Genomic DNA, 15,823 nt, shown 5'->3' with positions numbered 1-15,823 from the left:
TGATGTAAATGTTCGTTAGTTGATAGCTTACTTAACTTTCCTAACCTTCCCACTCTCTACCCTTGTCTCTCCCTCCCTCTGGTTTGTTTAAGGAGGATAAGATTTTCAAACCTGTATCTAGTTGCACCACCATATCAAAATAGAAAAATGTTTACTTTGTCTTTTCCAAGGATCTTTTATTTTTTTCATTCATTTATGTATTTGCAGCAAGTTAAAAACTTTGACAGAATTTTAATAGATTAAAGACTAGTGTATACACTACAACATTGCTACTGTTATCGTATTGTACCTATATTACATGGGAAAGGAGAAAGAAGTTACACCACCCTATCAAAATAGAAAAATGTTTTCTTTTTCTTTTTTTTTTCTTTTTCATTCATTTATGTATTTTTAGCAAGTTAAAAACTTTTACAGAATTTTTTAAAGACTAGTGTGTACATGTACAAGTGATATTTACCTGTTTACATGCATCTGTTATCTTATAGTATCTTTACTGTATGTAAAGGAGAAAACAGTAGTGGAATATGTATTAAATTGTTTTCTCCTTGGCTCTCGCAATATTTCTCAGGATATGACTATATACACATGAAGAAAATGTACACTGACAGATAAGAAAGTGAGATTAAGAAAAGAATCAGATGTAAATAATCATGCTAATGCATATCACTGACATCTTCAATCACAGGCTAATCATGGGGGTATCAAGGGTAAATTACCGAGGTCCCTGGAGTCAGAAGAGGAGGGGGAAGAAGACAGCGAGATGGACCAGAGCCAGGAGGGAACACGTTTAGATGAAGATGACAGCGAGGTAATTAACATGTCAAAAATTGAAAGAAAAGCACAGCCATTAGGCCCGCTATCCCAAAATATGGGCAGTGGCCACGCCATGTGGAGGGGGGTGGTTGCCTTGCCTCCCCCAACATTTGTCTGACCTCCCAATAAATGCACAGAATTTATTTTTCTTGAGAAAATGGGTTCTGCATGTCCTCCGCCCCCCATCACCCTGAAATAGTTCTCCCATTAATGCATTTTCTTCACACTGAAGAGGCGGTATGAGTGTACCTAGTTTCTTTTTGTATTTTGCTATGAAATCATGGTTTGTTTTGTTTTTTACTTTTCAGCCTGTAGTCGAAATGAATTGGAACATTATGCACTATCTACCAGCTGGTGCGGCTTGCCAAGACACATACAATGTGAGTCGATAATTCATAGACCTAATTTCTAATGTTAAGGGAATTGCAATTGATTATTAAGTGTTCTTTTCTCTGTGTTGCTATGGTAAAATCAGAGTCAAGACACATGCAGCGTAAGTCAACAATTCATAGACCTGGTTACTTATCTTCAGGGAATTGCTATTAATTATTAAGTTTTCTTTTCTATGAGTTCTTATGGTAACATCAGAGTCTTGTTTGCCAAGACACATAAAATGGTAGTCAACACTTCATAGACCTGGTTTCTAATTTTAAAGCAATTTATGCAGGCTAAACTGGTAGGATACTCAAGCCTAAGGCGTTAAGTTACATATCTGATCCTAAAAGGATATTTTATCTCACAGTATGTGTCTTTTCTCTGCAATAAGAGTTGCTAATGTGAAATGTGCATTCATACCACAGTAGTTTCTGTTGCAAACTTTTTCGCGGTTCAATTGACCACGTGCTTCAGTAAAGTTTATTTTGGAGCAACATTCGGGTGTAAACTTCTGTACTTTAGAACATTGAAGTTTGATTTTTTAATCGACATTGCGTAAAAAGCTATTCACATAGGCCTACTGTAATTTTCGCACAGATGATTGTTTGCAAAGAGCCCAAATTCTTGGATCAGGTTTTGATGATTTGCGCAAGTGTAGTTGAAAATGAAGTTCGAACAGGCCATGTAAATGCAGTAGTACAGTGAACTGTGTGGAATTTAGTGAGAGATATGCACACTGTAAGTACAGTGATATTGAAGGGTTTGGCTGTTGGAAGCGCTGCAAGGTCAAAGCATGGAGCTACTACGGAGTTGGCGAGTAGGGAAGTACAAGGGCGGATGAAGGAGGGGGCTGGGGGTATTTTTTTTTTAAACGGCAGGGTGGGCGAAATGAGGAGTGGGCCGGGCCGCCCCTGTCAAACACCGAAGCTAAGACACTGAGCCATCTGCCCTATAATATTGTGTATAACATTCACAAAGTATAGGCAGTGATACTACACTAGTATTAGTACAGTAGGTCATACAATAAACGTAATTGGTGTTCGATCGGGACGCAAGCTTTTTTTTACGGGACGCAAACTTTTTCGGGGGCTTGCGTCCCTGGGACGCAAACTTTTTTTTCCCTAATAACATTACTGAAAACTGAAACACTTGGCCAGTACTATGACGCACCTACAGCTTACCACGTGGTTATTGTATCGTTACGCTCTGCAGCAAAACATCATGTACCTAAGTTACCTAACTAATGTACACAATCTTTGCTACAGTCAGCATTATTAGAAAATAAAATCCAGCAAGGCCGCGGAAAGAAACACAGAATTTGATCTAGAATCCATGAAATCGCTCAACATTCACGGTTTGTTAGGAGTCCCAAACAAGTATTTTTTTTCCGAAGATAAATTACTATAGCTTTACAGGGCGACCAAAATTTCAGCAGGACAACCAAAAATTGGTGAGCTGGTCGTCCTGGGGACAACCACTTCAAATTTCTTAAATTTATACACTGCGTTAAGGGCTTGTTAACACAATAAATAAATATCATTGACCTGCAGTCTTTTTATTAATGGGCTGGACTTGGCCCTTGGATCATAAAGTAACTATGAGTGAGTCAAATTTAATTTCTGCTACTTTGATTTACGATGTTGTCAGGTTGTTTACCTTGTGAGATAATCAGTTGTAAACCAGATTAAGTTTTAGATATGAATGCAACATTGTAAAAAGGAAGATAGGAACCTCATGTTATGATGTAAGCCTCTTTTCAAAACTAAATAAATTAAAATATTGTATTCACAGATGATTATTGCTGGCTACATCTTGGCTGTCTACAAAAATGCCCAGGAAGAAAGTGAACGAATGACGCCTGGCAACACACCAATCCGTCGCCGTGGTAACAGTCAACCAACACAACCTGACTCCTCTAGCACCCCCAATACAGTCAGCTTTGCCCAAAATCTCATCGATGGGGAATTGTCCCAGAAGTTGTTTGCGTAAGTTCATTCTCCCGAAGTATACATGAAAAACAACAGACTGACATTTTAGATAGTTTGTATGTTGCTCAAAATGGTTTCAGACGTTTTTGTACCGCTAGTACCACTCTGTACTGTTCTCTCATATCATGCTTCAAAGCACTGGTACTGACAGTATGAACAGTTCTGAACCTTTATCTGATTCTAATGCTAATACCACTGTATACTGTCCTATCATATCATGCTTCGAAGCACTCGTACTGACAGTATGAACAGTTTCGAACCTTTATCAGATTCTAATGCTAATACCACTCTATACTATCCTGTCATATCATGCTTCAGAGCACTCATATACACAGTATGAACAGTTCCTTAACCTTGATCTGATGGAAACAGAATATTCATGCTGATCATTCTGTCAGTACCAGTGCTTTGAAGCAAGACATGAGCAGTGCAGTATGCAGTGTACATTGTCCCAATTGGGTGTTTTCTAACTATTACTTTTATTTGAAAAAAGAACTTTAGTGCAGTTCTCTATTAAATACTGGCAGGATATTACAGTATAGAGAATACGATTACTGTCAATTGATTTTACAGCATTACACAAAAGATTGAGCGTAAGCTATCTGGCAACAGAGGGTCTAGAGTCAACGCTGCGGAAGAGTTCCCACAACTGCCAGGATCGCATTTACCTTTGAAGAATCCAAGCCTGGAATTTGTGAAAGCAATTTGCAAGGTAAGTATAACATGGAACAAACTCCAGTTGAACAACTAATGGCAATATGCATACAGTTTTTAATGCTCTTTACTGTGGAGGTTTGTTACATGATAACTTAATGAAAATATCTCAAAATGCTGAAACTGCATTACAAGTTTTAGTAACAAAGGTTTGGCATTTTATCTCAACACTTAGACGGGAACGTTACTGTTAATCTTGACAATTTGACATTAAGTCTTGAAAATTGACTTTCAATGTCAAAATTTCAATATTTTGAATTTTGTGTTTTTAATTGAAATGTGTCCTTACTAAACTACAAAAGATTTTGCTGAGTTCACTCTTTGTTCTTTGGATATCTTATTAGTTGATCCATTGTTTTATCCTCGTTAGTATCATCTGATAGTTCTGCATGATTTAGAGAGAATAATTGATTAAGCCGGCGGTCCAAAATCTATGGGTTGTGGCTCAAAATGTGTTGCAAAGCATTTTCTTTGAGTCTCTGGAGTTTTCCAAAGGATGAAAAAATATTGCAACAGTCTTCAGAGATTCCTGAAGACAGTCATTTAGCCAAAGCTAGCTTTCTTTCATTCTGAGCATTAATTCTGACAGGTGGTGGGGCTGTTGCATTTTGTCCCAATCCTCATAGAGCTCCCAGATCATAGGCTTAACAGTCTTCAGAGATTCCTGAAGACAGTCCTTTAGCCAAAGGTAGCTTTCTTGCATTCTGAGCATTAATTCTGACAGGTGGTGGGGCTGTTTCGTTTTGTCCCAATCCTCATGGAGCTCCCAGATCATAGGCTTACAAGTCTTCAGAGATTCCTGAAGACAGTCCTTTTAGCCAAAGCTAGCTTTCTTTCATTCTGAGCATCGACTCTGATAGGTGGTGGGGCTGTTGCATTTTGGCTTAATCCTAATGGTGCTCTCAGGTCATTAGCTTAAAAATCTCTGTGGTCTGCTGTTCCACAGTTGTTCTTTACCTGTAGCAACACATGTTAAATGTCGTACAATTTCCTTTCACCAGGTTTTATCTCTCGATCCAAATGTTACCATCCAAGTCTCAAAACTGAAACGTAATCTGCTAAAACTGATCAACGTCGGTGAATTTGCGGACGAGTCCGATTGGACGGATCCGTGTTTGACGTACGTACTTCCCGAGATCATCTGCAAAGTCTGCAACCATTGTCGAGATCTGGACCTCTGCCGTGATCCCCTCTTGGACCATGAGGGAGGCACAGTGTAAGTTCTGTAGGCTGGACAGTGAATTACATGATGGCAAACCCAGCCAATACAGTAATGGTCATCTTGTTAAGATCCTAATATATACACCCTGCTTTTGTATGCTTCTTGAATTGTGCTTCTGTGTAGTGACAAGTTAACTTAAGTATCAAATAGAAAGCTAGAAGCTGTTTTGAAACTAACTTTCCCAGTATATTATTAAGTTTATACACCTCTTTTAACAATGTTGTTGACATCTATATTTCTTGGTCTGCAGTGCCCTCTGGCAGTGCGAACAATGCAACAGTAAATACGATGTTGTTACATGGTGTATAAAGTTGAATTAAGTATCATATAGAAAACCAGAAGCTGTTGAGAAATTAACTTTCTTAGTCTATTATCAAGTTTATACACCACTTCTGACATTGTTGTTGACATTTTTATTTCTTGGTCAACAGTGCCCTCTGGCAGTGCGAACAATGCAACAGCGAATACGATGTGGATCTGATAGAGGGCGCACTGATAGAAGCAGTTAATCGCGCTTCAATGGCATTTACTCTACAGGATGTAGTCTGTTCAAAATGTCACCAGGTAAGTTAACATTTATTTATCAGTTTTCTTTGTAATGCTGGATGTATTTTGACAGCAAGAAATGGAAGCCACGGACTGCTCTGATTCGCGTGTGGTAAAAAATACCTTGGTCAGATTAACCAATAAACTATAAGGCATTCATTGTTCCATAGGGAGATACACAAAGTTAAAACAAAAAATTGAACCTTAAGGAAACTAGCTGAAACTGACATGATGTGGACTTGAATTGTCTGCTAAAGGAATGGAATATCTTTTTATGGAATATCATGGCTATCATGGAATGGAATGGAATATCATGGCTAAATCTTCTGAAAGATCCGATGTGTTAGGAGAGCGTATCACTAAACTTGGAATACAACAAGCGCTTGAAAGGTGGTAATGATGAAAATTTTCTTACAATATTCAACCGAACATGACCTGACTAGACTTCCCTTCTTAACATGGAAAATTGTGAAAAGTCGGTCAGTATGCCTACAGCTTACCAGAGATAACAACCATGTATACTTCTGGAGGGCTTTGAAACCATCTGATGGGCTCAGCCATTCCCCCACCCCCCTCCTCCACTGGCAGGCAGAATATTTCAAAATTCCTAGAGTCTGATACGTAAATATATTACATGTATTTGGAGTACAACCCTAAATGCCAAAAAAAATGTCAATGTCGTTTCAAAAATTACAAAATATGGCACCATTGTGCATCTTAGCACCCTCCATTTTACAGGAATTTCTAATAGGGGAGAGGCACATTCCCTTCTTCCACTTCTTAGCCCCCTCCCATTCCCACTCAATACAGATTGAGCAAGTTTTAAGTCATGACAGCTTCAGTAGGGTTCTCACAACTGGCAGTTAGTTACCAGTCGTTCTGTATGTGGTGGTTCATCACTGCAAATGCGCACTTTTAACAAATTCACCCAACCACAGGGCAGATCATTCTGCATGCGTACCTGTCGTTAACAGACACAGTCATCCAGTGTGCTCTCATCACGCATTTAGGATGTATTGACAGTTTTTAGACCATGAATCTAGGTCACGGCACCTCAGTTGAGTCAGGTGTGTATGTAAAAAATAGGTAAATCGAATATACGCACACATGGTAGGCTGTAAGGGACGAGGCCTACCCACAGACACTGTGAGCAGGCAGTAACACATCTGTACTCTTATAAATCACAGGGTGTGTCTTCTCATTCCAGAATTACAGATGCAGTGGTGCATGCTGGGATTGTTTACAATTAACTTATGAAAATTCATGCAATGCATAGTATCCCAATGTAACAGACATGTTCAGATGGTCAGTGTGTATCCTTCTTCAAAGGATATTAAAACTATTGGTGTGGCCGTAAGCACACACCAATGACTTTAGAAAAAATTTATTTATCTCTGTTATTTTTATAATCTTTACCTTTACCTCAGGTCAAGATGCCAAACATGACACGCTATTGTGACTGTGCTGGAAACTTTGAGACCACGTTGTCACCAAAGGTCTTTGTGAACAAAATGAAGACGTTTAAGAACTTAGCACAGTGAGTCAAAATTTGTAACATTTTATGGTTAAAATGTTTGTTTCTTCAATCATTTCTTAAAAGTATAAGATTTGAGACTTTCTAGAAGACATATTTGATCCCTAACCAACAAGTATTGTAAGTCGAATGGCTTGTATGTCTGAATATTCTGCTGGCCAATGGTCCTCGTTTGATAATTGTCCACCATTAATAGGTCAAAAGCGGATCTTCCTAACATATGTTATTAATGCATCTGGCAACAGTAGAGTGAGTGAAATGATTTCATGTATAGCCAATCAGCTGATAATAGTTAGTATTCCCTTTCATTGTAATACTTACATCATTTATCCAAGGAATGAAATAATTAATTTTCTAAAATAAAAGGTGCATTTTGATGACATTCAAAGTAAAAAAGGACAACATTTAAGAGCTAAGCAGATGTATGATATTTCAGGTATGAATCATCAATGCGGTTAAACTAAGAATGTAAAGCTTTTGAGGACCATCTATTTGTAATAAAATCACAAACCACCTTCAGTAATCCATATTTTGGGAAGGGGACAAGAAATTGAAATGGGGTTTTCACTAACAACTGTCTGGAATTTATTTCTATTTAAAGATGTCTTACTTTTTGTTGTCTGCAATTTGAATATTCCCTTCAAAGTCTAAATTTAAATCTTTACATTATTTTACCCTTACAGGCATTACAAGATGGTGATGTTAGAAGACACTGTAGCTTGGGTATTAGAGATGAACTCATCCTTACTCAGATGAATAAAGAGAGGCCTGATATAACCTGCTGAATCTGCAACAACCAATTGCATATTCATGTAAACATTACAACATGGTGATGTAAGAAGACACTGTAGCTTGGGTATTAGAACTGAACTCAACCTTACTCAGATGAGTAAACAGAGGCAAGAGATAATCTACTGAATATGCAACAGCGTATTGCATTTCATATAAACATTGCAACATAACATGGTAATGTTAGAAGACACTGTAGCTTGGGTATAAGAACTTAAATCAACATTACCTCAATTGAGTAAACAGAGGCAAGAGATAATCTACTGAATATGCAACAACTAATTGCATATTCATGCAAACATTGCAACATGGTAATGTTAACAACCAACAGATGGTGATCCTAGAAGCGAGCTGTATTTTACACAGAAGAGTTAGTGGAGGCGGACATAGCCCTCATGAATATTTATATCATTTGCATGTCTGCACAATATTACTGTACCATGGTTACAAGATATGAATCAACCTTTATCAGAGGATCAAAACAACAAGATCATGCTAAAAGACAGTGAATTCAACTTTAAGTAGAATAAGTCATGCAGACAATATCCTCATGAATATGAAAATTATACCATGTCACCTATTTATCACAGTTAGGCCTAATTGTAATGGGATATCTGTTACAAAGTGCATTCTCATGAAGAAAGGTACATATTTTCTATGCACATATCCTTCACAAAGAAGTCCATTTGTAAGTAGGGATATTTCCTAATGAGCGTGTAGATAATTGGGCAAGGCAAATGATATTCTCATGAATATGCAATAGCCAATTGTATGCCCATGTTTGCACACATTACAACATGATGATGTTAGACAATACTTTATCTTGGACCAGAAATTAACTCAACCATATTCAGATGAGTTATTCTGAAGATATGCTAATTAATATACAAATACCAATTGTTATTTTTTTTTTTGATTTTGGTTTTCATTATTTTTTTTCTACCTTCTGAGAAATGAAATTGTTTCTTTAAATCTTGTAGGAATCATTATCTTAAATTTAATGGACAATAAAGAGGGCCTTGAAAGAACAACTACACAATCCATGTGTAATTCTGATGAAATGGTCAATAAAGGGAGTTAAAAGTTTGGAAACACAAAATAATCCAATTTTTTTCCCTATGAATTACAAGATCCAAAAAGAGCATAAAACTAAAATAAAATTGTCGTATTTTCAGTGGTATAGCAACTTGTAAGGAAAAGATAAATTTTGTATCTTCTATTAAATATCTCTTTGAATAAACGTGTAAAATAGAATTTATTAAGCAATGATAAAAACTTTTCTTTTTCTTTCTTCCGTGAGCTTACCTCAATTTTTTTCATTTTTAGTGTCTTAAATTAAACGTTTTTGATAAATGTTTCTGAAAACAATATTGTTTTGAATGGCTTGTTTTCATAGTTTACCAGTTATACATATACTTATTACATGTGTGTGTTGTCTAGATAAGATTTTGTATATATATACTAACAATGGGACGAAAATAAAGAAAATGTTTTAATCTGCATATTATATTTATTGCACTTGTTTTACTTTCATTCCTGTCTTTTGTCTAATATAAACCATGTAGTATGCATGACTAATGAGCAAGTAATTTGATTATTAACGAGGAATGCAAGGTTTATTCCAATCGTCATATTTATCTTAATATGTCAGAGATCTTTGTGAAGAACAACTTCCCCAAACAGCTTAGAAAAATCTTGCTTCGGTCGGGAAATATTCTAGATTAAAAGTTTTGTCTTGGAGCTGACATTTTGTAAATGTGTGAAGTCATCGTGCCACAGATCTGAAACTTGACTTTCTCTGTTTGAACAGTGTTGAAAATTACATTTGTCATTTCCAAAATCACATTTCCATTACATACAATAACTTAGATATAATAATAGACATAAACTTAAATATAAAATAACTGTAAACATAACAGCGTTCATGGATTTCATCGAAATTGAACCGGCGTAAAGAAAAGAGAATTTTGAGTTTGTGTTTTGCTAGAAGACTAGGAAAGAAGTTAATTTTTTTTAATTTTTTTTATAGATTTTAGTTCACAATTTAGTAGTTACGTACAACGTTACATATGTGTTTTCTCTTTGTGGATGGCGCAGTTTCACTTTATTGTCAATACAGCTAACTTTACAAATCTACTGGGATCTAAGAGTACGTTGTGGATTTAAAGGATTACATAGCACACACACAAATGCAATTATTCAAGGAAACTATCTCATCACATAAAAACTACTTTTATTTTCGTTTTAGGCAAGGAGTAAATTAATGAAAGTTTTGATATGTAGCCTAGATTCTGCATTCAGAAACACAGAATTCATCTCCCAATAATTCACTAATAGTATTGCTTTCTTTTTATGTTAAGATCGAAGCAATTTGTATTTATATTTCAGAGAATTGCAATACTTTTCAAACACAAGATTAGCAAAAACCAGTTATCATATGCATGTTACTGGCATTGTAATCTAGGTAGTTTTAAGGAATACAGAGCTAATATTATAAAGATATATTGTCGATCCTTATTGAAAAAGCTATGAACTTGAAAGAAGGTCTGGTGTTGGGTAAGACGGCCTTGGGAAGATATGTATGTAAATGTAGGCCTATGTTCTATTTTTCATTACGTTTTCTACTAAACTAAACGTTTTCTACTAAACTAAACTAAACTTGAAAGAAGGTCTGGTGTTGGGTAAGACGGCCTTGGGAAGATATGTATGTAAATGTATGTTCTATGTTTCATTACGTTAAGGGAACGTGCGGAAGCTAGTAGATCTCTTATAAATTGTAAATAACTTCTAAGAAGCTATACTTGCATGGTACGTTCGTTATATATACTATGTATGTAATAGAAGTAACGGGTCAGGAAAATGCCGTGTATATCGCAGTTGAACGGTAGAGACAGGTAGAGTTAATATCGTTCCCTAACTTGTGACTATCGTTTGATGGGACCTGCATTAGCTATGTAATAAACGATGACAGAAAACATCTGATAACACAATAAATAGTACATGTCCTTACTTGACATGTACCTAGAATGAAAGGGAAAAAATGCTAAACTAACATGAACCAGACAAACATGTTTACTGTTTACTCTGTTCAACTAACCATGTATCGAGAAGAGATTTTCTGGCTACAATACCACACAAATATATACTATAAACTAGCGCCTACTCAAATAAATAGTAACAATAGGAATGCAAGATAACTTTCCATGATGTAAATGAGGGTTGTCTGGCGAGTGTAAGGAATGTAAAACCTGGTCACTGTAAAGTTTCTGACTTGGGTGGACATATTAAAGAAGAACATAACAAGTCTCTGACTTCAACGTATATATATTTACAATGAATAACATAAATGTAACGAGAACGGATACACAACTTAGAGACAGAAAGTAGGAAAGTGAAGTGGAGGCACACGCCTCGTGTACTGCTTATATATCACTGGTTGGACACTTCCAATTGGTCTACTCGCATAACATGTACACGTAACAGTTTTACATAAAGTTATGTAACATCACATCACATCCCTCTTTTTCACTTAAGGACACTTATTAAAAACTTAGGGCTTAATAAACAACTTCCACCTTGTGAACGTATTCATAAATCTAATACATTTCTTGGATTCACTCTACGTCCTGAACGTGTATAATAGTATTCAGCCCCATCTCCGCTTTCAGGGTCTTGGGTACTTGGAGTAGTATCATCTGAAAGTAGAGATCTTGGTGACTCTATTGGAACCCCTTGATCATCTGATGTATGTCCACTAACATCAGGTTCTCTGAATGTGACCTTTCTCTCCCCTTCTTTAATATATCTACGATTTCTTCTAAGTACACCTCTTGATGGGGTTTCAATTTCATAAGATCTTGGTTCGGGCCTTTGATTTACCACTTTACCTGGATACCATTTGTCTTTATCCTGGTCTTGAAAATAAACATTTTGCCCTGGGCTTAAGGGATTCAACATCTTAGCATTTCTATCATGATAATACTTTTGCTTATCCTGCCTTTCTTGCAAACGATTTACAACTTCGTCTCTGTCAGGAGATTTGTTACTTATTCTTGTGAGCAAATTTGACCTGTACTTTCGACCATTTACAAGTTCAGCAGGAGATGGCAATTTTGCATCTATTGGAGTACATCTGAGTGCAAGTAAGGCTAGGTGAACATCTGATTTTGTTTGTTTTGCTTTACAAATAGCATTTTTAACATTTTGAACCTGACGTTCTATAAAACCATTTGACTGGGGATATCTTGGGCTTGAGGTAATGTGCTCAAAGAGCCATTCATCCGCAAAAGCCTTGAAAATACGGCTAGAGTACTGACTTCCATTGTCAGTTATCAGCTTTTCGGGAATGCCAAATTCTGAAAACATTTCCTTTAGCAACTCAATAATGTTGCTACTTTGTGACTGACCTTTTGAGATTTCCTTGACAATAAAAAATTTGGAGTAATAGTCGGCCACAAGTAAATACTCTATGCCATTAATGAAGAATAAATCTGACCCTAACACTTGCCATGGCCTTGTAGGAATTTCATACTGTTCCAAGGGCTCATGTGGTAACGATCTGCCATTTTGTTGACATACTATACATTGTTTAACCATGGATTCAATATCCTTGTTAATATTATTCCAATACACACACGTTTTGGCACGTAGCTGACATTTGATTATGCCTTGATGACCAACATGTATCTGGTTTAATATATCAGGTTGCAAGCTAAGAGGAATTATAAGCCTATCACCTTTCATGATGACTCCATTTTCGATCGATAATTCATCACGAAAAGCCCAATACTTTTGCAATGACCTTGGGATCTGTTTTCGTTTCTCAGGCCAACCCTGAATGATTACATCCCTAAGAGCATTTAATTCAAGATCTGAGTCTGTGCCTCTCTGGATTTCGTTTACGTTTTGATCAGAAAATTGGACAAAATTTACGACTACGTGCTCTTTCTCGATAGATTCACCTTCTAATGGATTCAGTCGAGACAGAGCATCGGCTAGCAACATATCTTTCCCAGGTTTGTAACGAATCGTCACATCGTAATTTTGTAGTCTTAGCAAAAATCTTTGTAATCTAGGTGGAGCTGCACCCAGACTTTTTAACTTGATCATTTCAAGTGGCTTATGATCTGATTCGACAGTAAAACACTTTCCATATACGTATGAGTGAAAACGTTCGCATGCATAGACTACAGCCAACATTTCTCTCTCTATATTTGCGTACCTTTGTTCAGTTTCAGTGAAAGCCTTGGATGCAAAGTAGACAGGTTTTTTGTCTTGGATTAGGGCACAGCCAACACCTTTTAATGAAGCGTCAACTTCTATAACTGACTCCTTATTTGGGTCAAAATAGGCTAATGTTACTTCTTCACTAATGAGATCTTTGATTTTTTGGAAGTTTTGATCATGTACATTCGTCCATTTGAAGGTTACATCTTTCTTCAATAATTCCCGCAAGGAGGCGGTATGATTGGACAAGTCTGGAATGAACGGTGCCATATAAGTAGTTATACCCAAGAATTGTTGGAGTTCTTTGACATTGTTTGGCTTCTCTATTGCTTTCATGGCTTTGACCTTACTTGGGTCTGGGTGTACACCTTGTGCATCATATATCTGACCAAAAAATTTAATACTGGGTTGCTTAATTTCGCATTTGTCTGGATTAAACACGAGGCCTTTCTCTCTAGCAACCTCCATTAACCTAATCAAGTTTTCGTCATGTTGTTGCTCCGTTTTGCCAAATACACAAATATCATCTGAAATTCCTATGGTGCCAGGACAGAGCTCTAGAATTTGATTCATTTTCATTTGAAAAATATCCTGGCTTAAACATAGCCCGAATGGCAATCGTTTGAAATAATAACGACCAAAAGGACTGTTGAACGTTGTGAGTCTACTGGAGTCCTCATTCAGTGACACTGCCCAGTATCCATGTTTTGCATCTAATTTTGAGAATACTGTGCTTTGGGCTAACTTATGGGTAATCTCTTCAGAGGTGGGTGTATGGTAATGAGTTCTTTTGATAGCTTTGTTTAAATCTTTTGGATCAAGACAAACTCTCCATTTACCATTTGGTTTACGACAATAAACTATGCTGGATACCCAATCTGTCGGTTCAGTGATTGGTTCAATTACACCCATAGATACCATATCATCTAGCTCTTTTTTGATATCATCCTTGATTTGGATAGGACACCTACGTGGAACATGAACAACAGGTGGAAATGACTTGTCAACTACGATATGATAATCACCTTTAAATTTGCCAATACCTTCGAACCTGTCGGGATATTTTGCTCTAACATCGTCAATATCGTGAATATCAAATGACTTCAGGCCGACACCGCAGTGAAGTGTTATCAATTTGAAATTTAGACATGACTTTAGACCAAGTATAGCAGGACCATCTACGTCTACCACATAAAATTCAGTTCTAATGATTACATTCTCGTATGCACAATCCAAACAATGGATACCATAGTGATGTATTCTACTCCCACTATAGGCTGTGATTATCACATTGCTATGTTTCAAGGAACTTGGGAAAGGTTTACCATACTTGTCAACCTTCTGAGGGTACATCAGTTTGAAAATTCGAAGTGGCAGAACATTTCCCTCTGCCCCAGTATCAACTTTTACCTTTAAGGTTGCTTTTTTGTCATTAACACATGTGTTTAGCATTGCAAAAATTTCACTGTTACTATCATTGTTAAGATTGTCAACTTTCATCGAACTGAATAGTATTTGCTCAATTTCTAGGTTGTCATTTTCATATCCTTTTGGTTTAGGTATGTCTGACAATCTGCTCTGAGATTTAAATCTAGCATTTCTTTCAGGCCTAACCATACTGGATGACCTGCCATGGGTTTCGTTTTTTTGTTTTAGTCTACACACTGATTGCCAATGATTTGGTTTCTCACAGTAGTTGCAATTAGTTCCGAAGGCAGGGCATTTACCTTTGTGGGGGTATGTTAGACCACACCGGTTGCATTTGCGATTGCTCCCTGTTCTTTGTTTTTGCAGGGAATCAACAGTCAAATCTAATTCAGTAGTTGCAGATGCAAACTCTTTCATGTGTGCCTTAGTAGCTTCGTAGGTACGGGCAATATCTAATGCCTCTTCTAGAGTAAGTTTCTCATCTTTGCTTAATAACTTTTCTTGGACACTCTCATGGGGGGTCCCCAGTATTAGTTGCTCAATTAGTCTGACTTTCGACTCTGCAAGATCAAATTTGCATTTGTCTGCCTGTATTTTGCATCGTGTTATAAATTCATCCACGTTTTCCGAGTGGTTTTGCCTTAATTTTTGTAATTTGTATCGCGCCAGGCGATAGTTTGTCTTGGGTTCAAAGTGTTTTTTGAAACGTTTGAAAATTTCTTCTGGATTTTCTTTAGTGTTCACATCCAATTCCCATGTTTGATAAATACTAATGCCTTCTTGTCCCATCCACAACAGTAGGTATGTTACTTGCTCTTTTGGTGATTTTGATGCCAGAGGGCCTGTGAATATCAATTTACAGTAACTCTGAAAATTTTGAAATGCATATGGTAAATCATGTGATCTCCAATCAAATACGGGTGGCGTGATGCCAGATAATTCGCCCATATTGTATGGTCGCAAGACGCAACAGCTTACGAATACGTAAATAATTAGTAACTCACCAACCTGATACATTTAAATTATGACATGATAATTACTGCATCAGTTTGTTTGAAAATAACAGTTAGGAGTATATACTCCGAATCGTCCAATGTTATACAGTAGGCTAGGCTTCGTAGCTTCGTCCTCATATGCAGCATACACTGTGGGGATTGGTTTCCAGGAGCTTCCAGGTGTTAGTAGTAT

At 36.8% G+C, this 15,823-nt stretch overlaps 2 protein-coding genes across 4 annotated transcripts in view; one reads left to right on the top strand and one right to left on the bottom strand.

Moving 5' to 3' along the window:
• Nucleotides 1-9,488, top strand: part of LOC139977097 (DNA polymerase epsilon catalytic subunit A-like) — a 44,570-nt gene extending 35,082 nt beyond the window's left edge. For 2 of the 3 annotated variants that reach the window (XM_071986143.1, XM_071986142.1), the window contains exons 41-48: nt 686-808; nt 1,122-1,193; nt 2,980-3,173; nt 3,750-3,888; nt 4,892-5,106; nt 5,544-5,676; nt 7,086-7,195; nt 7,876-9,488. In XM_071986143.1, coding sequence (XP_071842244.1) covers nt 686-808; nt 1,122-1,193; nt 2,980-3,173; nt 3,750-3,888; nt 4,892-5,106; nt 5,544-5,676; nt 7,086-7,195; nt 7,876-7,948 — 1,059 coding nt within the window. In that variant the 3' untranslated portion in view covers nt 7,949-9,488. Of the gene's footprint in view, nt 1-685; nt 809-1,121; nt 1,194-2,979; nt 3,174-3,749; nt 3,889-4,891; nt 5,107-5,362; nt 5,448-5,543; nt 5,677-7,085; nt 7,196-7,875 lie in introns of those variants that run through there. The other variant, XM_071986144.1, reaches the window with a different exon arrangement.
• Nucleotides 9,489-11,569: 2,081 nt separating this feature from the next.
• Nucleotides 11,570-15,583, bottom strand: LOC139977326 (uncharacterized). The gene is made up of 2 exons (XM_071986612.1): nt 12,718-15,583; nt 11,570-11,895 (listed from the first exon to the last, which is right to left on the bottom strand). Exons 1-2 carry the CDS (start codon nt 15,581-15,583, stop codon nt 11,570-11,572), a joined length of 3,192 nt encoding a protein of 1,063 aa, XP_071842713.1.
• Nucleotides 15,584-15,823: the final 240 nt, after the last annotated feature.

This window comes from Apostichopus japonicus, chromosome 12 (assembly GCF_037975245.1).
Source record: "Apostichopus japonicus isolate 1M-3 chromosome 12, ASM3797524v1, whole genome shotgun sequence".
Taxonomy (NCBI): domain Eukaryota; kingdom Metazoa; phylum Echinodermata; class Holothuroidea; order Aspidochirotida; family Stichopodidae; genus Apostichopus; species Apostichopus japonicus.
The sequence above is the reverse complement of the archived record's forward strand: the minus strand, read 5'-3'. Positions and strand labels throughout refer to the sequence as shown.